At 40.7% G+C, this 25,444-nt stretch overlaps 1 protein-coding gene across 2 annotated transcripts in view; it reads right to left on the reverse strand.

Annotated features, from left to right (window-relative positions):
* TRIM9 (tripartite motif containing 9) overlaps positions 1-25,444 on the reverse strand; it is a 112,254-nt gene that overhangs the window by 20,209 nt on the left and 66,601 nt on the right. The window contains exons 4-7 of one of the 2 annotated variants that reach the window (XM_003408592.4): positions 15,340-15,450; positions 13,857-14,010; positions 5,432-5,589; positions 2,061-2,199 (exon numbers count right to left, since the gene is read on the reverse strand). In XM_003408592.4, coding sequence (XP_003408640.1) covers positions 2,061-2,199; positions 5,432-5,589; positions 13,857-14,010; positions 15,340-15,450 — 562 coding nt within the window. Of the gene's footprint in view, positions 1-2,055; positions 2,200-5,431; positions 5,590-13,856; positions 14,011-15,339; positions 15,451-25,444 lie in introns of both variants that reach the window. The other variant, XM_064292472.1, reaches the window with a different exon arrangement.

Raw genomic sequence — 25,444 nt, forward strand, 5'->3', positions numbered from 1 at the left:
TGAATAAGCTCGTCATTCTATTTTCTTGTTTTCTGAGTATTATCTCACTGCTTGAATGAATTAGAATGAGGGAAAAACAAATAGAACAAACCAAAGTTATGGAGAAAGTATGTGTGTGAACTTTATTTCATTATGAGAAAATCACTTCTGTGCAGTAACAGAGATATCTACATGATGTTAAGGTTTTTTTTTTTTTTTGTATTCAGATACATACCTTATATTTGTACACAATTTATAAAATTCATGGAGGAAATTAATTTCTACAGTACAGTTTCTTTGTTGGAAGAGGACTTGTTCCGTTAGTTTCATTTAGAAAATGACACCCAGTTCTGTGACTGTGGTACCAAGGATCGCAGTTCCAATCCTGTAATTTATTAAATTAGACACCATAATCTTATGGACGTTAAAAGGAACTGAGAAACTACATCCTCCTGCAGGATGAAAAGAGAGACGTAAGTGTTCAGGCTGCTATGCTAAGAACCGGTATTAGCAGAATAGTATGATTTCTATGATGGACTATGAATAGAAATAGTTTTCCTATAGGCCTGGTGACACATATTAGCAACATTGCTGCAAAGTATCTCCCTGCTCTCATGGCATGCACTTAACTCGTCAATCAAACTGCTTTGTGCACACATGGGGAATGAAGCTGTCACCGTCGAGTGCCTTCTGTGTTGCATCTAGAAAAACTCATAGAGGGCTTTAGCATGTATTTCAGGGAAGGAGGCATCTGCTCTCAAACTGGTAGGTCATCCCAGAGAGATGATGATACGATGATAATTCTAGCAAAGGCTCTAGCTATGTGTTACTGTAACCCAAATGGGAATAGGCTGTTTAGTTATTCCCTACTACAAATCCATCTTTTTAATAGCATCACACATAGATTTATACCTGCTCCCCAAAGCACCATTTTCACAGCCAGGGGGCTGTCCACCTCGCTGTGGGATTCTACATTGTGCTTGTTTTAACCATGTGAACAATTTTAGGGGTGATGGGCACATGCTGAGATGTGTGGTGAGTACGAAAAAAATACCACCACAGTTCTTTTAGCCAACATTTTGAACTTGAACAAAATCAGCATAATCGTCCTGTGGAAGAAAGTTATGGAGAATGCCAGTGGGGAAGGGGTGACGTTCATGATTAAAATGACACCCAGAATGTCTGAAAATGCTTTGGCACCGGCCACAAATAGCTCTTCACAAGTTTAATTTCATGTGTTGCTCTTAAAATAAAAATATTAAAAGCCTTAGAGATTATGCCTGGCCATCAAATTCAAGCCCCTCTTCTGAGGTGGATCACTTGTCTTTGATGATCAAAATATTTACAGTATAGCCAAGTGAAAGTTCACTAGAGATTAGCCTTGTATGCTGGCCCTAGGCAGCCTAACAAAGCCTAGAGGGACTGGCAAAGATGAAAATGGTGAGGTAATGCAGAGTTGCTGGTCTCTTCCTGTTTGGTGCCCACAGGAAGTCTCAGTCCTGGTGCCGACGGCGTGGGCTTTGGGCATGAAATGGAAGCAGTTCACGCTGGTTAAGTGAGGAGTGGCCAACAGGCCCTCTCTGAACAGCTCTAGCACCCCATGCCCATTTGAAACACATTCAGTCACACAAATCCATAGTTGGAACGAACCTAGGTCCCACCCTCAGGAGCAAACCAGCACTACAAAGCAATTTAGAATCATCTGGGCAAAACTGGCCAATGATGTAAATCGATGGAGAATGAGAGCCTGCTCTAGCGCCTAGATACATTCATCTGACACACCGAGGGCAGATTCAGGGCTTCATTTTCAGTTTCTTCCACTGCAGATTATTTAGAGTGTTATTAAAGGAAGCAGACGGCCCAAGTCATGTGAACTGCCGATGTGGAATCTTTGGTTTGATCACATCCACATCCCATGGGCTTTCTAAAGGCAGAAGAGGAACAGCGGCTCTGTGCCAGAGTGCAGAGCAAGTCATGGACCACGGCAGTAATGTGGGAGTGGTGGAGTTACCTCCAGGCTTGCCAGCCATTTTAGATGCCACGCAGTTCTCGCTCTGAGGGGTACTGCTGAAGGACCTTACCCTCGGACGTTTGGAGGACCAGCGTCTTGCTGTACGGGCTGACTCCTGTTTTGTTGAAGGCCTTGACCCGAGCGTTGTATGTGCTGTTGAAGTGAAGACCATCCACAGTGCACATTGTCTCCTTTCCAACATATACTTCCTGAGAGTCAACAAAAAGAGGCCACCATTGAAGTGAACTCTTGTGAGGGGCAAGGGAGGCAGCAATGCCGAATTTTTCGGAGAAAAAGCTTTAGCAAAAGCCTGATCTAGATTTGAATCCTGTGAGATATTGGTCCATTTGATTTACCTCTTTTAGCCTCCATTTCCTTATTTGTAAAATGGGGACAATAATACCCACCTCATAAGATTGTTGTGAGGATTTCATAAGGTCATATAGCAAGTTGATTAGCATAGTGCCTTGTATTTAGCAGAAACCAAAAACCAAACCAAACTCACTGCCGTCGAGTCGATTCCAACTCATAGTGACCCTACAGGACTGAGTAGAACTGCCCCACAGAGTTTCCAAGGAGCGCCTGGTGGATTCAAACTGCCGACCTTTTGGTTAGCAGCCGTAGCACTTAACCACTACGCAACCAGGGCCAGCAGGTAGGGCTTAAAAAATTAAAATTGGGTGCTTATAGGTAGGATTTTGCTTATTATTAACTTGGCATTAATACAGTATATTACACCTATTGAGCTCTTTATCAGTATGGCTTGTAAAAATGATGCCTGAAAATGTGAAGATGGGCTCTATGCTGTTTATAACTCCACTGATACCTTCAGGAACTGTCACAAATACTATACTCTAAAGCCATAGGAGTATAGGTAGGTTTTCATCACAGTACAGAGGGAAGGGAGGGAAAGCGACATTTCAAAGGCTCAAAATAAATCTTAGCATAATGCATCTTTAGCATAGGCTAGGCATTTGCCTTCCTCCTCAGCTGTGCACTTTGCAAAATTATGCTGGTGTAATAAGTAAAAATAATTTGCATTCAAAACACAGCCTTAAAGTGACAACTCTTTGGCGGGATGATAAGAAGATTGGGGTCTGGGATCGCCTAGATTCATTAATACTGCAGCAGTAAGAAAAATCTGAATATTTCTTCCATCTCATTCAGTGCTTCTAACACTTTAACGTGTATAGGAATCACTTGAGTATCTTGTTACAATGCAATTTCTAATCCAGTAGGTTTCTGGGGTGAGGTCTGAGATTTTGCATTTTTAACAAGTTCCCAGGTGAAGCTGATACTGCTGAGTGAGGATCACACCTCAAGTAGCAAGGCAAAGAACAGCCTGGAGACACTGTGGTATAAGTAGCCTCTTGGATGGAAATTTGTGGAGTGGTCATACCTTCTCACGGTGGCCTGTGGGATAAGGAACACATTTGGAGAGAGCCATGCATTGACCAGGAGGGATCAATGGGATTCAAGGACTTCTTTAATGTTATTGGGGCTCAATGAGAAGAGAGGAGCCAGAAGATGCTAAGATTCTGAGCCTATTATTTTGGAGAAACGGCAGTTGGGGTGTAGGAGAGACAGGGCTAAATTTTGGAAGAAAACTATGAGTTTTAAAGCATGCTAAGTTTAGGGCACTTCCAGGGTGTACAAATGGAAATTTCTAGCCAACAGGTGGACATCTGGGCCTGCCTCTCAGGAGAGAAGAGTATGGGTGAGAGAGATGGACTGAGAGTCACCAGCATCTAGGTATACGTGGAAGCACAAAGAACATGAGACCTTTGAACAGCAAGAGAGGAGCACCATGCACAGGTGGATGCCTGGAAGGCTGCCTATAGGTACTCACGGGGGCAAAACCCAAACCCAAACCCAATGCAGTAGAGTCAATTCTGACTCATAGCAATCCTATAGGACACAGCAGAACTGCTCCATTGAGTTTCCAAGGAGCGCCTGGTGGATTCAAACTGCAGACCTCTTGGTTAGCAGCTGTAGCACTTAACCACTACATCACTAGGGTTTCCTCACAGGGGCAAGTAGAGGCAAAATAAAATTATTTATCGAGAGAATTGGGAAAGCCAGGAGAATTCGTTTCACAGAAGAAAAAAAAAATAAAGGAAAAAGAAAAGCTCTAAAAACAAAACAAGAACTGAAAAGACTGCCAAGTGAAGGGTGAGAAGCTGATGAATAGAAAGATTTTTTTTATGTGCACATGCATGGCGCACATAACACAGTACAAAAGAAGTGGATCCTGAGAGCCTTATTTTGGAAAGGTAGAAACTTGATTTTGTCATGCCAGTAACTCAACACATATGTATGTAAGCTTACCTATCAAAAAAGAGAACTGAGAGGAGAATCCTACAGGACATGGTCCCTGCTCTCAATTATTTAAACCTAGACAAAACACACTCAGGAAAAGGAGGCCTTGATAGACTTTGTTCTTGAAAGCCAGAGGGCCAAGTTTGGCCATTGATAGTCAGAAGAAAGCCCCCTCCTCAGGAGTCTCCCTTTGGACAGAGGTCCCATCTTCATCAGTGCAGACACTGGCCTTGGTACTAAGAAGGGCTGCCTCCTTGGGAGTTCCCTGCTACGGGAGTTCCCAGTAAGAGAATAAGGAGGCTGGGGAACAGATGAGAGTAAGTCTGTGTGTGTATGAGAAAGAAGCAGGCATGCAGAGACAGGTATTTATACAGATAACTGACTTGTAGGTACCATAGCCACATCTTACCAAAAGGTCAGACAATAAGCTTCCCAATGGTTAGGGCTCCCTTGCCTTGGAGAAACAGTAATTTGTTGGCATGAGCTCTCTCTGGTCAAAGGCGCAGTAAGAACTATAGAACTGGGAAACCTTTGCTAGAGAAGCCTCTTAGATTAGGGAAAGGATAATGGGAGATCATGTTAATGAAGAGGGATGCCAAACAAAGACATTAGGAAGCTGTTGAACACAGGGACAAATCTTAGACAATGATAAATTATATTATTAATAATAAACAATATGGTAATAAAAATAGGCAATACTGCTGGATTGCCATGTGCTAGGCAGCATGCTAAGCATTTTAAATGGGTTATCTAACTGAAACTTAACAACAATGAATGAGGTATGTGTTATTGCTATCATCTCTGTTTTACCAATGTGGACCTGAAGGCTCTGAGCTGAGAAATGTACAATCACACAGCTATCTGGTGGAGGTGTGATATGAATGCAGGCAATCTGACTCCAGAGCTTGCTTGCAGTACTACATGCACCTTCTCTTTAGGACAGTTTCCATTCAGACACTTCTTCATCCATCTTTGATGGCACAGGAGAAAGCGAGGCTCAGCCGAAGGGTATGCAGGCCCTTTCAGAATAGCCCACCTCAAGTAGAATGGGAAAGACAGACTTGAGACTGACCAGTGGGTCCTGTGAGCTAGTCCCTGGTTTTGGTTAACAAGTTTGCTTACCCGGAACTGACCACCACTGCCGTCATCCAACTCCAGAATATATCCTTCAGCGGGCACCGTGGACAGAGGTGGCTGTTTCCAGGACAGGGTGGCGCTGTTGTTGTGGGTACAACACTCTTCCAGCTGTAGGATAGGGGTTGCTGGGACTGGAGAGGAAGCTAAACAGAAATTAGGGTAACCCTGGCTTCTGTTGAGCTGCAAACATCTCAGAATCTTGGAATGATAAACATACAACTGACAGACATGTGTCTAGAAGCACCATGGGGGACCTGAACAGGGTCCTTCCCAGAGTCTCCAAGAATGAGGCTGGTTCCTAAGCTGTGTGTCTATTTCCAAGCTCAAGGTGGCATTTTCCACCTTAATTGTGGCAGGAGGAGGGGGGACAGATACATTCACAGAACTGCTCTGTAATTATATCCTTGAGCCAATGGAGGCAACTTGTCCCTAAGAGAAATGTTTTACATGGAGACTGAATTTCCAGCCCAGCCTACTAAAACCTATTTAACCCATAATAACTTGGCTGAAACCATGCTAATAATTTTATTGTAAATTTTTTTCTGAGTTCTAAAACAGTTTGTAAACTGGGGACTGCTTATTCTGAGAGAGAGCTCTGAAACTACAATATTGTTAGGATTCTATCATTTTTTTTTTTTTTTACCATTCTATTCAAGGTCTTGTGTACCCAAATAGCTATAGCAGTGCATTTTTGAAAATTTGGTACCAAGTGACACAAACAGTGATCTTTCAGTTTCCAAGCTTGTGAGAATCCTGACATCATTTGCTCAAGGCAGAGCTACCTTGAAAACAGCACTTGCCCAAATCCACTGGCTCTGCACATTAGAACACTCAACTGTGAATCAGCATGGGAGCAGACTGGACTGTGGTAGAGGAGAGTCGAAGGGTCCTCATGGCCTGGGGAGCACCTGTCATGTCATGGTGTTACTAGTCACAACATCCCCTCTCCCCATTTCATACTGAGAATCTTCTGTACTATTTAAAACTGCAGATTAGTTGAGTCTTCAGACAAACAGATGTAGAAATGTTTGTTTAAGGAATAACCTCAGTCCCTAATGTATGAACTCAATATAAAGACTTGGGAACAATGTTTTTACCAACTGCTTAAATGTTTTTTTTTTAAGCATCAAAACATTGATTTATTTCTTTAGCTCTTTAATAAAAGGAGAGAGCAGCTTGGACCATATCCAGAGTCTTCTAGATGCACAAATGTTAACCATGGAACACTTGGTATGCTGTATCAAAACTGGACCCTGTGTGTCATGCCTTGAGTTAAATCTGCTCTTTGCCAGTTACCCCAACCAAGAAGATATTTAATTTGACGGCAGTTTGGGAAACAGCTTCTATCGTGGATAACCTAGAAAACAAAAGCAATGACTGTAACATAGAGATGTGAAGGTGAATAAAATGCAGGTCAATTATCCATTATAATAAAACCATGTCTGAGCTACTAAATCAGACATAATTAATTCAGGATTTAGTGACCAGCTAATTGAAATCAATCAGTTTACGGAGAGAAATTATGTTTCAAGTTTCAATGGCACAGTGTTTGGATGGAATCTTATCAGAGAACAATGGCTACTTCAGCCTTCAGGGGTGCTCAGAACCTCTGGATTTCAGAACCTCCCTTGTTCAATAAACAGATTGCAGGATTGAATGCAAAGAGGCTGCAAATTGGATGCAAGGGGCATAACCTAGGGATTGCAATTGGAGGGTTTACTTTGTCATTATTAGTGTTAGGGACTTACTTTTTCATTCAAAACTTGTTTTTGTTATTAAAAAAATAAATTTTTTAACATGCGGCTGCAGAAGTAAAATGTGACAAGTTGAAGCAAACCACTCTTCAAAAGTCTCCTAGAGACACGGAATGACTCTCCCTGGCATAGCTGCTCTTAGCTGTCCTTATTAGTTAGAGCTTACCATAAAACAATTCCCTAGACTTTCTTATTTCATTAACACCCATATCAGGCTTTCATTTTCCCTTTGTTCATGTTTCAGGCAAGTCTACATTTTATCAATTATAAAATCAAAGAATAAGATCACAAGATGGTTTCAAATTGAATCATGCAAATACTTGCAATGCCTTTGATAAGGAACTGAAATTTCCCTTTGTAGACATAGGTATAATTATAGAACTAACTGAACTACATGATGTCATGTGTAATTAAAATATTAGAACTACATTTATAAATCCTCAGAGGATACACTTTAAAAGACTAAAAGGATAGAAAAAAGTCTAACCATTCACTAATATTTAGATCTTAATAATATTTAGATCTTAATACCATCCTATATTTAAAAAAAATAAGCAAACAAATAAAAGGAGACAGAGAAAGAAAAAAAGAACAAATAAACCCAGGAAATTTGCATATGTCAAAATCTATTTCTCAATGTGCTGAGAATTATTTTTATTTTTCCTTATTTATCCCCAAATGATGTTGGATATAAAAGGCAAATGTGACAAAATTACAGCCTCATTAGCAAAGACTAAGGCTGGCATTTTTAGAGAAATAGATTTTATGGTGGGCGTTACGTTACCCTATTCCCCTTTATGAGGTATAAAATAAATGGTCTACAAAAATCTAAAGTACTTTCAAATTAATTCCCCTTCTGTGGTTTGGAAATGGATAGTGCCATAGTTTCTGGACTGAACTCTGAGAAACAGTGTTTTATTTCATTGAAACTCCTGTCATTGGGGTTGCCATAGCTATCTTGATCTTAAGACTTTCATGATCATTCCTGGGCATCTTTGTTTTTTCCTTAAGAGCTAGTTCTCTTTGACCTGATCAGAAATCTAGTTCTTGGTATTCTTTTAGCCTATACAGTCAAGCATCGGGCTAAAAAACCTGTTGCCATCTAATTGATTTCAACTCATAGTGACCCTATAGGACTCGGTAGAACTGCTCCATAGGAGTTCCAAGGCTGTAAATCTTTTCAGAAGCACATTGCTATGTTTTTCTCCTGTGGAGCAGGTAGTGGATTCAAACCACCGAACTTTTGGTTAGCAACTGAACACACACAGCCACTGAAGCACCAGGGCTCTTCTCTTAGATATAAGGCGGGAGTTATTCTCATTGATTTCCTTGAAGAAGTTTGGTGAAGCCAGATGTCACATTTAGCCCCTTTGCTCTACCATTGCTGTAGCTCAAAATTTTATTCTGCAACAGTGGCTTCTTATACCAAAGGGTTCAAATGTCTTGGCTTTTTAAGGCTACTCTATTTCAAATTATATCTCACATTTTCAAACTTATTTTTTTTCCTCTAATCCTTCAGCTTGTGAATGCTCACAACCATCCAGAATTTCTCTGTGAAAGTAAACAGGAGTGCCCTGAGGACATTTGAGAAAAGGAAGTTAGCCTGCCACCCTGAACATGGAAGAGTGATCACAGGTGATACTTTTTGAACACTTAGACTGAATGCCACACAGTGTGGTGACAGCTTTATGTGTACTAACTCATTTAATTTTCATAACAACCCCACAAAGTAGGTACTATTATCATTCTTACTCCCATTTCTGAAACCCAGAAAGGTTTCATGGCTAGTAAGTAGCAGAGCTGGGATTTACCCAAGCAGCCTGCCTCTGGGGGCAGCATGCTTAACACTGTACTATAACGCTTCTCCAGCCTGATGTTGAGTAACCGTGTACTGGAGCTAAGTTCCCAGACCTAATTCCAAGAGGAAAGATTCTTTCTGGTTCCTGTAATTGAACAACAAAGATTCCCAAGACTTGCTGGTATAGACTAATGAAATATTTCACCTTAAGAGCTATGGTTGTTGGTAACGCAATCTTACTGAGTCCTCCTCTCTGAAGGTTCTTTTGTATACCGTCATTCCTTTTTATGATGGCTCAACAATACACATGGCATCTGAGGGAAGTTTCGACTTTAGAGGAACACAAACCATTTCTGGAAATCTGTCACTGGCACATTGCTAAGGGTAAACATGATGCCTGTTTTGAGGACATGTATTGCAGGCACCCAAACCATCCAAGCATGAACAGATTCCCTGTGAGTGAGTCAGCCAGCGTGCTCATCTCTACCACTCCCAAGTTCTGGGAGCTCTTTCGCAATGATTTATAGGGCAGTCTGTTCAGATCATACTGTCCTTGTCCATGACCTTGGTGCATATTCGGGGTTCTTATATTCACTGTCAGTTAATGAAGATAAATGTGTCTTTAGAAGAGTAAAGGCACTTAAAGGGATTAACAGCCTTTGGTCTACACGCTAAAAAGGCTTGAATGTTAGGTCACTGTTTCGTCTTGGTTCAGAATGAACTTACTGCATTTCATTTCAGCACAATGACTCACGAATCTTGGTATGCTTCGGGTACTTAGGCAATTCTGGGGTCATTTTTTTCAGGGAGGGGCACGTGTCTGAAATCTACCTTTAACCATGTAATGGAGCCCTTGTCAGATTAGAAGGGAATCTTAAAAAATTTTTTTCTGACTTAGGAAAGAGTTGGCAATATTGACTTAGAATTAAGGAAGAAATTTTCATTAGAGAGTTTTTATTACTCTCTAATAAAAAGAGAAAACAAAGCTTAATCTGCTGTTTCTATAAACACCTGAAAGAGCAAATACCTCTCCCAATAGTCTGGAAGGACAGTAAGATGATTTTCTAACCAGAAAACATGTCATTCCAGTCTAGGGATGCTTGAATGAAGAGGGCAGCCGCATTCTCCAGAGAGATCTCAATTGCTTGGGAGGGACGTGGAGTCAGTTAAATCCTTAGCTCATAACAGAATAACTTTCAGCTGTACATTCTTGCTGAGTCGTAGCTGACCTGAATGGAACTATTTACAAACCAACAGCATCCCTTTTCCTTGGTATCAGGAAAATTACAAAAGGCATGTGAGATGAAATTTCAAAACCAGAGATATGATTGCTCAAGTTCTGAGACAAGAAGTGAACAGATATTTTGGTTATCAGTTTTAAATCATAACTTTAAACACCTATTTTGAGGCATTTAAAAAACTTTTAACTTTATACTGTAGTCCACTTAGCACAATCAGAAAACACACATTGAATTGCATGTATTATTAATTTCACAATGGTCAGATTACTTGAACACCAGTCCAAACATGGGCTAAATTTTGGTCAATTGTACATGGATTTTAGGGTGCAGTTTCTTGAGATATTTTTTACTGACAAGCTGTGAAAGTATAGCTTATTACATGAATTAGAATTTCTTAAAAAAAAAAACATTAACACTATGTTGGAACAGCTGTGTAGTTGTGTGTATGTTAACAGGTACCAAAGGGCCTGAGAGGAGAAGTTTTAACTACAGCCAATCACCTTGTATTGCGTTGTGACCTTTTGGCTTCCTCTTTCCATCTCAAGCATTTGACAGGATAAAAATGATTCAGATTCTAAAGAGGATTGGGTTCTCACTGCATTAATTAAACTTAATGAGCACAAAGCAAAGCATATAAATTAACTCTCTGCAGAGAGATAATAATCAGAAGTAAATTAAATTAAGATGAAGTGTTAAAAAAAAAAGGAAAATGGAATAATTCAGTCTCACACCAAATGGCTTATGATATTAACTTCATAAATAACTGTTTTGGATAACATTGTGTGCCAGGTAGATTTTTGCTGTGAGGGCGTTCTGTGTTTGGGCCTTTAGAGTCTTTGACATTCTGTGTGTGTGTATACACTTGAATATACTGTGCACACAGCTGTGTCCACACTTATTTCTGTGTGCAGTCCTAAATGGCCACGTGTCCGAGGAGAAGGGACAAGGCTTTAGAAATGTGCTCTGTGATGCACAGCACGTGAGCCTGCAGTTCCCATACCAGATGAAGGGCTTCTTCACTCCAACACAATTGTTACCATCTTGCCAACTGGCCTGGACTCCAGCGTGCACAGATGGACATGACTCAGAGAGGCAACAAATGGGGGAGGAGAGGGCTCTGCAGCTGATTAAAGCATTTCAAAGCCCCGAGGGTTTTACCCTTTACCTGTCCCCTCCTCCTGTCCTATCACCAAGGCTAATTGGGTTGGCTCACTTTTTCCTCTTCCACCAAAAGCCCTCATATTGCCCTTTTGTGACATATTTTCTTATCTGTTCTACTTGCGCCATGACCTGGTTTTACCTCATTGAAAGAGCTGGATACAGAGAGAAGCTGACTGAGGGGGATTTACCAGGGACTCTATACCTTGCTAAAACAATAAAAACAACAATAATGCCAGTTGCCGTCAAGTTGATTCTGACTCATGGTGACCCCAGGTATTTCAGAGTAGAACTATGCTCCATAGGGTTTTCAATGGCTGTGATCTTTTGGAAGTAGATTGCCAGTCCTTTCTTCTGAGGCACCTCTGGGTAGATTCAAACTGCCAACCTTTCAGTTAATAGCTAAGAGCTTAACTGTTTGCATTACTCAGGGGCTTATCTATACACTACTAGCGATGGCTTTATTCCCCAGACTACCACACAGGTAGTAAAGAAAAAAATTTAAATAGAAAAAAAAAATTGCTGTAATGAAAAACTAGATTTCTTAAGTTTAAGACAGAAATTCAGTTATTCCTTAAAGAAATCACTAGGTAAGGCACTAGCTATCACAGCACATATGAGAAGTTGTGGGTCTGGGTTCTGAAGTCACACTTCCTGGGTTTGAATCCTGGACCCACCACCCACCAGATGTGTGAGTTCAAGCAAGTAATCCAGTCTTCCTGTGCCTCAGTTACCTCAGCTGCCTATTAGGATTGTGAGAATAAAATGAGTTACTCCATGTAAAGCACTTAGGAGAGTGTGTAGTTTGGTAAGCAGCTGATAAATGCTAAATGCTTTTGTTACCATAACAGCAAATTAAGGCAGCTTCCCAAAGCAATAGATTCTAAGCAAAAGAGAAAATTGCAAATAAAAGGAAGCAAAAATGTTTTAAAATGATGAAAAAAGTATATGTGCCAGGTACTGGGATGACTTTAACTATATGATGGGAGTCCTAAATATATAGCCCTAATACTTGCTGGGCTATATGATTTTCTGTCAGATAAAAGGAAGCCTGTAGATTTTTCTTAAATAACATTTTTTTTTTAAAGCACTGAATTCTAAGAGTCATGTATTATGTGAATGTTTAAATCAGGAGGGTGCAAAGAGCAAATGAATTTCTTTAGTTCTTAAAAAGATCAGAAAATAAAAACTATAGAGATGGAAGGAGAACAGATGAGTTATCTCCAGAGTGAGGGATGGTGGAACAGGGGGCGTGGGTGTGATTATAAAGGGGTAGCTCAAGAGGGTTCTTTGTGGTGAATCGACAGTTCTGTATCTTGTCTGTGGTGGTGGTTACAAGAATCTGCACATATAAGGGAAACCCTGGTGGCGTAGTGGTTAAGTGGTATGGCTGCTAACAAAAGGGTCGGCAGTTTGAATCCACCAGGCGCTTCTTGGAAACTCTATGGGGCAGTTCTACTGTGTCCTATAGGGTCGCTATGAGTTGGAATCGACTCGACGGCACTGGGTTTGGTTTTTTTTTGGCACATATAAGACGGCATAGAACTATACCACACACTGTACCAATGGCAATTTCCTGGTTTTGATATTACAGCTATATAAGATATAACCATTGAAAGAAACTGAGTGAAGAGTACACAGAACCTCTGCTTACTATTTTGACAACTTCCTGTAAATGTAATTATTTGAAACTAAAGAGTTAAAAAAAGGATCTGAAATATTCTTCATATGGATATTACATTGCCATAAAAATATCGTTGCATGGTAGGCTTCGGTTTTCATTTTTTCTTGAAAGAGTTATTTCCCTTAAGATAATTTGCATTGTATCTCCCCCCCAGGTGCCAGAAATCTCAGAGAGATCTTGTCACATCCCTTAATTGCATCACCTAATTTTAAAGTTTACTTCAGTTGTATGTAGGCTCTCTTTCCCCTGACCGATGCTGGCATGCTGACTATGACCTTCTGAAATTCCCAGTGATCCATGCTCAAGCCATTTGCTCACCAGCTCTATCCATGTGGAAGTGGTAGTTTCAACCCACGACTCCCTTGATTTATATTACTATTTCTGCATTTCAGGTTTTAATACTTTCTGTAACAAGATTTTATTTATGTACAGTGATATTCTCTTGCTCCCTACCTCTGATGCATGTGAAATCTCAAAGATTCTTTAAGAGAGAGGCACTAAGCCTGTCTGACTAAGAGCGAGGTCACACAGCTACAAGGGTACTTTCTCATTATATGAAAAGATACGAGCCTCTCCAGATTTTTGCAGCATTAACCAGAGGTATGCGGGGTTTCTGGGTTTTTATGCGTGTGTTTACTTTCCCACCTATCAGGTGATGTATAAGCCTGGCACCTGCCTTTGATTTGCTGCAATTTGGCAAACAGTCTTTATCCCGCTTCAAGTACCAATATCTGCTTGGATGTTGCTATCTGATTCAGTAGACGCAAGCACATACCTTTCATCTGCACGAAGTCAAGCTGGTGAATGGATTGCAGCAGAGGACTGTTGTCCAGACTCAAGTCGAAGTCCGTGGTCATCCTGGGCGTGAGTGTGCCCTTCCCCCACTGATCCTCAGTCAGGTGCACTCTCCTTATGAGCGCGTCAGAAATCTAATCACATCAAAGACCACAGCCTGAGAAATGTAACACCACACTCAAGACAGAACACTGCTCCTCGACGCTCCTGGAGCATTTCCACCAAACCACCTTGGCAATCACTCCTTCCTGTCCCAATGGAGTCAGCGCCAGAGTGGATGAGGCGGAGCCTCTTGTGACGAGGGTGACCTGTGATTTATCATGATTAATCTGGACACTCCTGAGTCGGGGGGGGGCACTATAAATAACTACCAGTTACCATCAACTTGATTTAGACTCGTGGTGACCCTGTGTGTGCAGAGCAGAACTGTGCTCCACAGGGTCTTCAAGGCTGTGATCTTTCGGACGTAGATCTTCAGACCTTTCTTCTGAGGCACCTCTGGAAGGGTTCAAGGTACCAACCTTTCAGTTAGTAGTTGAGCACTTAACCATTTACAATACCCAGGGACTTGATTTCATGGACAAACCTGAATATATGATCATACTATTTATGACTGATCAACTAAAAGCCAATGCCTTTAAAGAATGCTATGTTGGCAATTAGTTAATTCTACTAGAGCCGACAATCCTAAGATTCTAATTTGAGGTGTTGGTATCCTGTCGAGACTTGGAAATGAGTTTTATAAAACAGTTTAGAGAAGTTGCATGTGATGATCTGCAAAATGGAATTTCTTGCATTCTAAGCACATCATCTTCATGCAGTTATCACTTTATTCTTTGGTCAAAAATCTTTCATTTCTTATATTCAGTCTCCTTCTACCACTCTGCCAGTTTAACAGAATATGAGTTGGAGGGGATCTACGCATTCCTGAACAAAAGGTCCCTTGTTATTAGGATTAAAATTCAAGTAGAATTTGCTTGTATCAGCGTATCTACTAAAACAACACCAAAGAAATAGTGACACATACAAGAAAAACATCATCATATATGGAAAATCACTGACTTTGTGGCAGACACCTTGTGTACCTTTATTTAGACATTTCCAGCTGACAAAACTGTCCAAGATACGTTAGTGGAAAAGGACCCAATTTTTAGGCAAGGCGATAACTCTGCTTTGGAAGAACTTACAAGGAATTGTGTTTTCATGATTAAATACAAAAAAACAAACAACCCCCATCCCCTCCGCCCCTGTACTTCTCAGTCTTGTAGCACATGGTGGCAGAGACTTCCAGAAAGTCTGGGACTCAGCAGGCACCCATGTGCACATGGAAATGTGAACGTAGAGGTTCCACTAGAGAGGGACCCATGTCCAGCCTGAGTCGTTGGGAGTCTGTCCTAGGTGTCCTAGGCTTTTAGTCCCAAGGGGCACTTAGAATCTGAACCAGAAACTAGTTGACACTTTACCTGCAAAAAGCCACTGGGATCATTTTCCTTGATCACCTCCAGGCAGTACTCCATGAGACCCGTGGTCTGGCGCAATTTCACTGTGCAATGAGAGATCTGATCTCGAACCACCTAGGATTGATTAGAAAACAGAACAGTCGAAAATGGCAGAGGGTAGAAAAGAAGCAATGTTGGCAAACTGGGACTTTGGAAAGGTTCTTCAAACCAGAATCCAACTGCATCATGAGATGTAACTAAATTTATGAAACTCTTCTGTGGCAATGTCTGCTGTGGACGAAAACTCTGGAAGACAGATTGGACAATGACTCTTACAGGAAATTGATAACAGGACCCATCTGAAACGAATGCAAATGTTGAAACCCTTACTAATTTTTTTGTGGATCTGGCTACACTGGCACATCAAGATACACCTTCCACAGGTCCCCCCTCACTCTATTCTTTTCTGGGAAGTGACTCTATTGTGAGTTGCTGTATTGTGAGGGAGGCTGTGGAGAATATGCAAAGAAGCTGCAGCTCCCGTGGTGCTTCTGCTCTGTGAAATTGTCACCCACCTTCTCCTGCCCTCTGCCAGCCCCTCCTAAAGTGCAGAAAGTCGCCTTTCTCTTCCTGCCCCTTCCCCACAGCCTCAGGGGCATTCGTTTTGATTGTTTTGGTGGAGGCTGGAGGGCTGAGGTGGAGTTTGCTGAAGGACAATGAGAGAATGACAGATAAGCTTGGGAAAGGGGATGATGCAGAATTAAGTTCTGAGAAGAGCCTACTTAGAATCACTGCCTCCTCTTGGAAAGCAGTTTTAAAGGCTGCTGTATTTGCCAAGCTGTGTTTCTGCTGTCACCTAGAAAGGAATCACTCGGAACACGTAGTTTCTCCCTCCGGGAAGTTGCCTTTGTCCCTTGTTAAACACATGACATTCCTTGAAAAGTTTCTTTTCTTTAGAGACGTTTACCTTCTGTGTCCTCTTCTCAGTGACCCAAATCCTGAAATCATTTTTGAAGCACAGAGTTGAACAAGGGTTTCCCAGAAACCTTAATCACTCATATCCTTGATATTTATACTACTTTGCAAAAGCTCAAAGATATCTGGTATTGCAGATTTTATAGATAATAACTAAAAGGGGTTTTAATAGTAATTATTACTCAAAAAAACCCTTTTTGTTCCTTCTTCTCATTTTTGATTATAAATTTATTTTCCATTAAAGATTATTACATCTAGTTTAAAAAACAGTTGGAAAATAGACGGGGAAAAAAAAGTCATGTTACCATCCTAATGCAAAATTATAAGGAGCCCTGGTGGCACAGTGGTTAAGCACTCAGCTGCTAACAGAAAGGTCAACAGTTCGAACCCACTAGACACTCCATGGGAGAAAGACGTGGCAGTCTGCTTCTGTAAAGATTACAGCCTGGAAACCCTATGGGCCGGTTTTCCTCTGTCATATAGGGCACTATGAGTTGGAATCCTCTCGAAGGCAATGGGTTTTTTAGTTTAGTGCAAAATTTTAAAGCATTTTGATATTTTCTGCTAGTTTTTTTCTGAGGTATATTTATTTATAGTTGCAGTCACAGTATGTGACAATTTTTACCATTGACACACTTAATACTATCTTGTAAGTATTTCCCACATTGTCACCATCAATACATGTTATTGGATACATAAATATCCCATCGAGTAGATAGGTCATCATTTATTTAACCATTCTTGTTTGCCTATTATTGGACATTTAAGTTCTTAGTAATTTTTTGACTCTGAACTCATTATTGCTGGTTTTTGTTCTTAATTTTTTGACAGATGATTTTTCTTGCTTTTTTTACTTTTAATAAAAATTAAACTGACAGATAAGATGTAAAGTTTGAAATCCCTTTATCAGAATAGATGAAAGAAACCAACTTTGATGTGAAGATTATTTGTTTTGTGATTTTTTAGGAGAGATCAAATTTAAATTCACTGGTTGATTTATTTTCCTTTGTCATCCAGTATGTTTTTGACAACCCACTACCACCATCTGTTGGTCTGGGCTCAAGGAATGCAAATTATTTTATTTTTATTCACAAAGTAAGCAAGAAAGTTAAGCTTCTGGTTTTTTTGGGGGGGGACGGGCGAATACAAGTAAAACATTTAAAAAAGCAAGACAGATGACCTACAGCTAATACGCTACTCCTCCTTTCTGCTTGAGGCTTAACTAAAGTGTTCCCAGAAGACGTTTTTATATTCTAGTAGCCAATGCAGCCACATTGCCATGTAGCAGAAACCTCAGCAGTCACTATTCATTATCCAACTGACTGGCACTGAAAGTCTGAATAACAAGCACATATCAGACCTAAACACTATAACCCAAAGTGAGTGCTTTCTGAGACAAAACAGACTGAACCATTGTGTTTATTTTTCAAAGAGTGTAGCTCAGTGATAATTTTCTGACCTAAATGTGCTGAAATAACACATTACTCAGCCCTTATAAAATTCTATGTTGGCTTTTATAAATTTTTCCCTTGAGCAGGTTTATTTCTCATGTTGACAATGAGGAAGGAGCTGTCTGAAGGTTGGGGCTCTCTGCCTACCTTTAGGAAGCCAAAGTGTTGCATTGCCAAAGGGTTGGAGAGATTCAGCTTTGGCTTCTGTAGTCTACAATGCAAGCTTCTTGGATGGACTTAATATCCGTGAGTTCCTGGCTTTCAGTTCTCCCTCTTGCTGCAATTGACTTGGGTCCATCTTTTTAGATTTTAATAGGCCATTCCACAATGATCACGATAGCGTATAATAAAATCACTGCTAAAAGTTAAACTATAGGGTTTCCAGAAGTAGCATTTTTGGGTGTGTTGTAATTGCCTTCTAGTTTCTGAATTAATTTAGCAAGATAACCCACCTTGTGGAAATCAGTCAGATAATTAGATCACTTTGTTGTTGTTGTTAGGTGCTGTTCTGTTGGTTCTGACTCATAACCACCCTATGTACAATAGAACAAAATACGGCCCAGTCCTGTGCCATTCTCACCATTGTTGCTATGTTTGAGCCCATTGTTGCAGCTACTGTGTCAATCCATCTCCTCGAGGGTCTTCCAGTTTTTTCGCTGACCCTCTACTTTGCCAAGCATGATGTCCTTCCCCAGGGACTGGTCCCTCCTGATATCATGTCCTAAGTATATGAGACAGAGTCTCACCATCCTTGCTTCTAAGGAGCATTCTGGCTGTATTTCTTCCAAGACAGATTTGTTCATTCTTCTGGCAGTCCATGGTATATTCAGTATTCTTTGCCAACACCATAATTCAGATGCATCAATTCTTCTTCTGTCTTCCTTATGCATTGTCCAGCTTTCGCATGCATATGAGGCAATTGCAAATACAATGGCTTGGGTCAGGTGCACCTTAGTTCTCAAAGTGACATCTTAGAGTATAAATATTTTTTCTGTAGTTAAGTGTTTTTATAGTTCTTTTACTTGCTGCTTGCTACAACCTATGTTATTTCTACCACTTATTATTTATTTCAACATGGTACTTATTATGTAGAACAATTCGTAGGAAGCCTGGCCTTGTCACTTCTTTCCCTTGAGTTATATATTTCTGTGCCCTTGGCTCTGGTAAAACAGAGAAACCCTTGGCACCACATTTGCAGCTTACTGGACTCGAGAAATCCTTTTTTTAGGAAATGTGCAAGTTGCACGAATGACACAGATAGGGGCTCGGAAACCAATATTCATGCTTTCATCTGCATTGAAGCCTAAATCAGCTCTCATGGGATAAAGAATTAATCTGTAGTCCATAGTTCAAAGAAGGCTTTCACAATTTTATCACCAGAGTCACCATCTGTTCTGGACAGCAAGTACCTATCAATCATTTGAGCAGTTTTATTTTGTTAAGTGGCAAATTTATAAAGGTCATCTCTTGGGTCAGAATATGACACTGAGACCTATTAGGTAAAGGGTAGTCTGAGAATGGAATGTTGTATCCTTATGAATTCTCAGATTTTTTTCAATAGCATAACGTAACCATGATAGCTTATACTACACAAATATAAAATTTTGTTCTGCCTATCCATTACGTTTTCTCATCTCATTCTGACAGGCCAGTCTCCTTCCTCCAGTCAGCTCACACGATACAACCAGCAGCAAGAACTAATGGTGAATTTAGAGGAATTTTATCCAATTTTGACCTTGACACCTTTCCCTCACCTCCATTCACCTCTCCATCTAATATGTAGCTCTTTAATTTTTTTTTCTTTATTTCTTCTTTTTAAAAAATACTTTTTCTTATAATATAATCTCTCATCGTGGGTTCTGGAGGATGTCACTAATGAATTTTTAGCCTGAGTAAATACTAACATTCTATTACTCCTGTTTTAAGAATCCTATCTTAAGTATTGGGTTGCTATGAGTCGGAATTGACTCGACAGCACTGGGTTTTTTGTTTTATCTTAAGTATAATCCCTGTCTTCCCCTCACAGTTTAAAACTATTTCCCCTAAGCATAAGGTTATCTTTTTTTCCCCCCTATTTAAGATATTGTTGTTGTTTTTGCTGTTTAGTGCTGTCGAGTCAGGTCTGACTCATAGCAACCCTGGGTACATAAGAATGAAAAATTACCCGGTCCTGCACCATCTTCACAATTGTTGCTATGTTTGAGCTCATTGTTGCAGCCACTGTGTGAATTCATCTCATTGAGGGTTTTCCTCTTTTTTGTTGACTCTCTACTTTACCAAGCATGATGTCCTTCTCCAGGGACTGGTCCCTCCTGACAACATGTCCAAAGCACGTGAGATGAAGTCTTGCCATCCTCACTTCTAAAGAGCATTCTGGGTGTATTTCTTCCAAGACAGATTTGTTTGTTCTTTTGGCACTCCATGGTATGTTCAATATGCTTCACTATAGACTTTCCAAAAGGAAAATCTGAAAGGAATTCTCCATTAATGATGGGTTTGTAATCATTAATAATTGTGGTTAAATTATTAAAGCTGACCCCTGTAAACTTCTGCTGAGAGAAGTTGAAGGTTTCAGATTGTTCCAGTGTTCCTAGTTTTTCCAAATGTATGCTTTGAGGTGAACAAACTGGACTCTTTTTCATTAGTTTTATTGGGATTGAGCTGCTTATCGACTTGAATTTGTTGCTTTTTCTTTCTACTAGTGGCTGTAGCCAGTCAAATCATATCTATTTTTAAGTTCTTTGTGAGCTTAGAGAGGCTTCTCTTTCTTTCACTTTCTGTTTTCATCCTTTCCCTCCCTTGTTTTGCTGATTTGAATCAAAGAATTATTTCCTTACTATAAAGCAATGGCAGAATAGCTGAAGTAAGCAGTTTGAGGAATACTATTCCTAATGTAAATTTGTACTCTTAATGATATAGCCATATAATTAATTCTTGCAAACATAATGGGATTATAATAGGCAATACATGGTAAATAATAAAGAAAATGATGACGCTGATGATAATGACTCCAACAAAACTCAGTGGTACACTAGGACTCAAAATCAAGTATTCTATAGACAACTACAATTTGCATATGGAGGCATTTTGTAAATATTAAAGCTTTATAAAGTAGGAAACTCTGGTGGCTTGGTGGTTAAGAGTTCAGCTGCTAACCCAAAGGTCAGCAGTTCAAATCCACCAGGCGCTCCTTGGAAGCCCTATGGGGCAGTTCTACTCTGTCCTATAGGGTTGTTATGAGTCGGAATCAACTTGACGACAATGGGTTTGGGTTTTTTTTTGGTTTATAATAAAATAAGCTTTATCACTATCCCTCAACCACCTCTGTGGGTAATTTTCTTGGCAAGCTAAATTAAAGGTTAAATTTTTTTTCAGAATCTTTTTGAATAACTATATACTTTTCTTTCAGTGGACCATAGAGTTGAAACGTAACCAATCATCTTGTACTATTCAATATATTAATTCATTCTAAATATTGGAGAGAGAACATGTTTAAACTGATTTCAGAATTATTTCAAATTTTAATTTTACAAAAGCCAAAATAATTCTTAGATATTTCTTTGGATTTATGAAAAGAAAAATGCTATTTGTAAAGTTTCTGTAAAACATGGTTGGCAGCCAAACACTACGCCACCAGGGTTTCCCTAGAAAGCATTGATCTTGTTAATGACACATTGTAACTTAAGCATTGTCACAAATCCCCTGTGAGAATCACAGAGAGTAAGGACATTTTAGGGCCTTATTCAGCTAAGGAAGATCTGGGAAAGATGTTAACAAAACACGGATAGGACAAGAAACTAGGGATCCAGGTTTCCCTGCTGATTGTTGGGACGCTACCCAAGTAGTTCCAAACTAAGTGAGTAATAGCTCTTGAACGCTCAAAAACATTTTCCTTCCTGTAACTTTCTGCTACTTGGTTTAGTTCATCATGTTCTGAAAATAGATATTTGGCTCCAACATTTTTTGAAACCACAGTATAGTATTAACTGTAATTTACATTTTAAACACTGTTCCTAAAATATGACCACATCTGCATATGTTTCAAAGTCTTTTTTTTTTTTTTTTAAATACCTCAGTAAACTGTGTGAACTATTTTATTAACCCAAAACCCCCTGCTGTCGAGTCAATTCTGACTCTTAGCAACCCTACAGGACAGAGTAGAACTGACCCACAGGGTTTCCAAGGCTGTAACCTTTATGGGAGCAGACTGCCAGATTTTTCTCCTGTAGAGTGGCTGGTCAGTTTGAACTGTCAGCCTTTTTGGTTAGCAACTGAGTGCTTAACCACTCTGCCACCAGGGCTCCTGAACTATGATCAATTAGAAACTCAAGCCACCAAATAATTTCCCAAACTCAGGGACAATCACACCCATCTGTGAGCTAATTCTACGCTATGAATATCGTACTACGGAAAACAAGCCCCAGGACACTTCTTCTGTGTGCTGAGTAAAACCTTATTTCCAGTCATTCTCTCTCAACAATAACAACAACAATACTAATAATAAACCTGTTGCCATTGAGTTGATTTGGACTCATGACAACCCCACGAGTTTCAGAGTAGAACCGAGCTCCATAGGGTTTTCAATGGCTGTAATCTTATGAAAGTAGTTCAACAGGCCTTTCTTCCCTAGTGCCCCTGGGTAGATTCAAATCACCAACCTTTCAGTTAGAAGTTGAGTGCAAACCATTTCACCACCCAGGGACCTATACTAATAATGTTGTTGCCCTTAGTTGCCATCGAGTCAGTTCCAACTCATGGTGACCCCATGTGTACCAAGTAGAACTGCACTACACAGGGTTTTCAAGGCTGTGACCTTTTAGAAGCAGATCGCCAGGCCTGTCTTCTAAGGTGCTTGTGGGTGGGCTCAAACTGCCAACCTTTTGGCTAGTAGTTGAGCCCTTAACCATTTTTTTTTTAATACTTATTGAGTACTGTGCTAAGAGCTTTATAATGCCCTATGAAATGAATACTACTGCTGTCCATATTTTACATACAGATGAAGAAATTGAGCCATAGAAGGGTTATGGGACTTGCCCAAGGTCACAAACCTAGCAAGCAATAACTCATGTCCTCACACCTCAGTCTCTAAGACACAGGATCTTGGCTCTGCTCTGTCTTGCCTCAGAACCAGAAGTCTTAAATCTGTTCAAGTAATCAGTGGTTTCAGAAAGGGGCATGAGTAGATTATAAATACTGTGGAAATACACACTAGCTTTCCAGCATCCCAGGCTTTTGGATTGCTGAAGAATAGAAAGCTGCCAGAAAAATACACACACAGTTACCCTCTTTGTCAGTAAAAAGCAGGCCCCCAGAGAACTCAGCCAAAAGGAAGCGGAAGACCATAAGATTATCCTCAAAGGACAGTGAGTGATGGGTTAGCCAACAAAGACATAAAGAAGTACTGTGCTTGGCAAGTGATGTCTATAAAAGGGCAGTCTTTTCTCACAAATCTGAGTAGCAACAAAAGTGACAAGAAAAGAAAAAGGCAGAGGGAGAGCAGGAGAGGGCAGGAGAAGTGGAGGCTGGCATCAATAGTCATGGTGGCAGCGGCAGCATTGGTGGCTGTTTTTAGAGGTAATGACAGATACAATCAGCTGAAAACAGCAGAGAAGCAAATAGCTGGAGACAGAAGACAGAACAGCTTTGCTGCCGTAGGGGACAATCAGCCACCTGTCTCATTTCTGCAGCCCTTGAGGCCTGGGGCAGGGACTCTACCCTGGGCAGGGCCGAATGAGGGCAGGCAGCTGCCTCTGCTTAGCAGCCCTCAAGGGTATCAGCATGCCATGCCTGGTCCAGTACAGATGGACCATCAGCGAAGGGGAAGAGGATACAGACACTGGATGTGGAGTCTCAGTGATGCGTTGAAGCCATTCCTGTGCCATCTGCATCCCAGCACAACCCCATCACTGAGTTTCACAGCCCTGTCCTGCAGAGGCAGCACCAAGGAGGCAGAGAGCTAGGGGCTTTCACACCCCTCTGCTGTTCTCTGATATGGATAAGTTGTGCTTTCTCAGGTTTGACTCCCTCTTCCATTCAGATTGCTGCCCTTATATCTCTCCCATATAGAAAATCTGCAGTTGCTACTATATTTGCCCTAAGACTTTATCACAGTTTACCATGTTCTATTTCACTGTCTGGAAAGTGTAATGTTTTCAAAAAGATTTCCCTCAAGAAAAAGTTGGATTTTACTGGTGCCTACTTAAAGCACTGATCCATTAATTAGCAGGGAAAACCCTAGCAATCCAGCTCATTTCCCAAAGACAGCTGTGGTTTTATTTTACATAGCTCCATGTGATGCAAACGGTTTTTCTGTGGACTGCTATAGCCACAGCTTTCTGGGTTTCCAAAGAGTGCTAAAACAAAGGGCTATAGTGACAATCTTCTAGTAACGTTAGGGCAGGGGGTACAACCAGAAAACATTTGTCCTCACAGCCAACTGGATGGACCAAGACCACTGTGCTAATGACTGTCTTCTTCCTTGACAGCTTTGCAGATTCCCGTAGGCAAGAAGGTAAGTAATCCGTTAAGGCACACCTCTCATGGTTCAGGCTACTCCAATGCCAGCTCTTCCATGAGGCGCTTTGTGATCCTTTCAGCTGGAAATAATTTTGTCCTCCCTAGAAGGTCTGTTGCACTGGCCACCTCTCTGATGGAGGGTCTCTCTCTACTTGGGTTGGCGTCATCTGTGGGTATGACTTCTCTCTCTCCTACTCTGAGCTCTTTAAGGGCAGGATTCATCCTGCATCACCTTCCTGTTCCTCCTTCCTCTGCTCCCTCACCCAGCACTCAGCTCCTAGCAGGTGTGCATTAGGTGGGAAAGGATGAGGGTTAGGACATGCCTTCTCTCTGTAGTGTATCAGCTAGAGGCAATAGATCACAGTGGTTCAGATTATGGGCTCTGAGGCCAGCTTAACCAGTTGCCATCGAGTCAGTTTTGACTCATGGTGACCTCACTGTGTGTCAGAATAGAACTGTGCTCCATAGGGCTTTTAATGACTGATTTTTTCAGAAGTAGGTCACCAGGCCTTTCTTCTGAGGTGCCTGTGGGTAGACTCGAACCTCCAACCTTTTGGTTAGCAGCCAAGGGTGTTGACCATTTGCACCCAGGGACTTGGAGGCCATGTTAACAGGGCTCAAATTCTGACTCCTTGGATCAGTTTGTAGTATCATGGTGCTGTGTTTTCTTCATCTCTAAAATGGGAATAATAGTGGTAATGACCTCATAGAGTTGTTGTGAGGAATAAGTGAGTTAATCCCTGGAACAAACATTTTATAGTGCTGCCTCAAACAAAGTGTCCCCAGATGTTAGCTATTGCTATTATTAAAATTGGCTTGGCAACTGCAGAATCAAATCTCATGATATTTCTAGATTTCAATTCAGATAAAAAATGATGAATATAGAAGAAATTTGTATTCAGATCTAACCTATCTTGGAGGAAAATGCTTATGGAGTAGAACCATTTTCCAGATTGCTTCAGGAATCCGCTGCCTCTCTCCCTGATAACACTGTACTGTTGCTGTCTCATTAGGAATACTCAGAGAGACAGGACACTGATTCAGAACTAGCTGATACAGAGGTCTGGGCAATAATCTTCATCTAGGGGTGCAGCCCCTGTGAGCAACTTTATGACTTTGACCCATTGTCACAGCTTGGTCTCCTGCTTGCCATGATTCCACAGACCCCCTCGGAGTGGCAGCTGGGC

Source organism: Loxodonta africana, chromosome 10 (genome assembly GCF_030014295.1).
Source record: "Loxodonta africana isolate mLoxAfr1 chromosome 10, mLoxAfr1.hap2, whole genome shotgun sequence".
Classification (NCBI taxonomy): domain Eukaryota; kingdom Metazoa; phylum Chordata; class Mammalia; order Proboscidea; family Elephantidae; genus Loxodonta; species Loxodonta africana.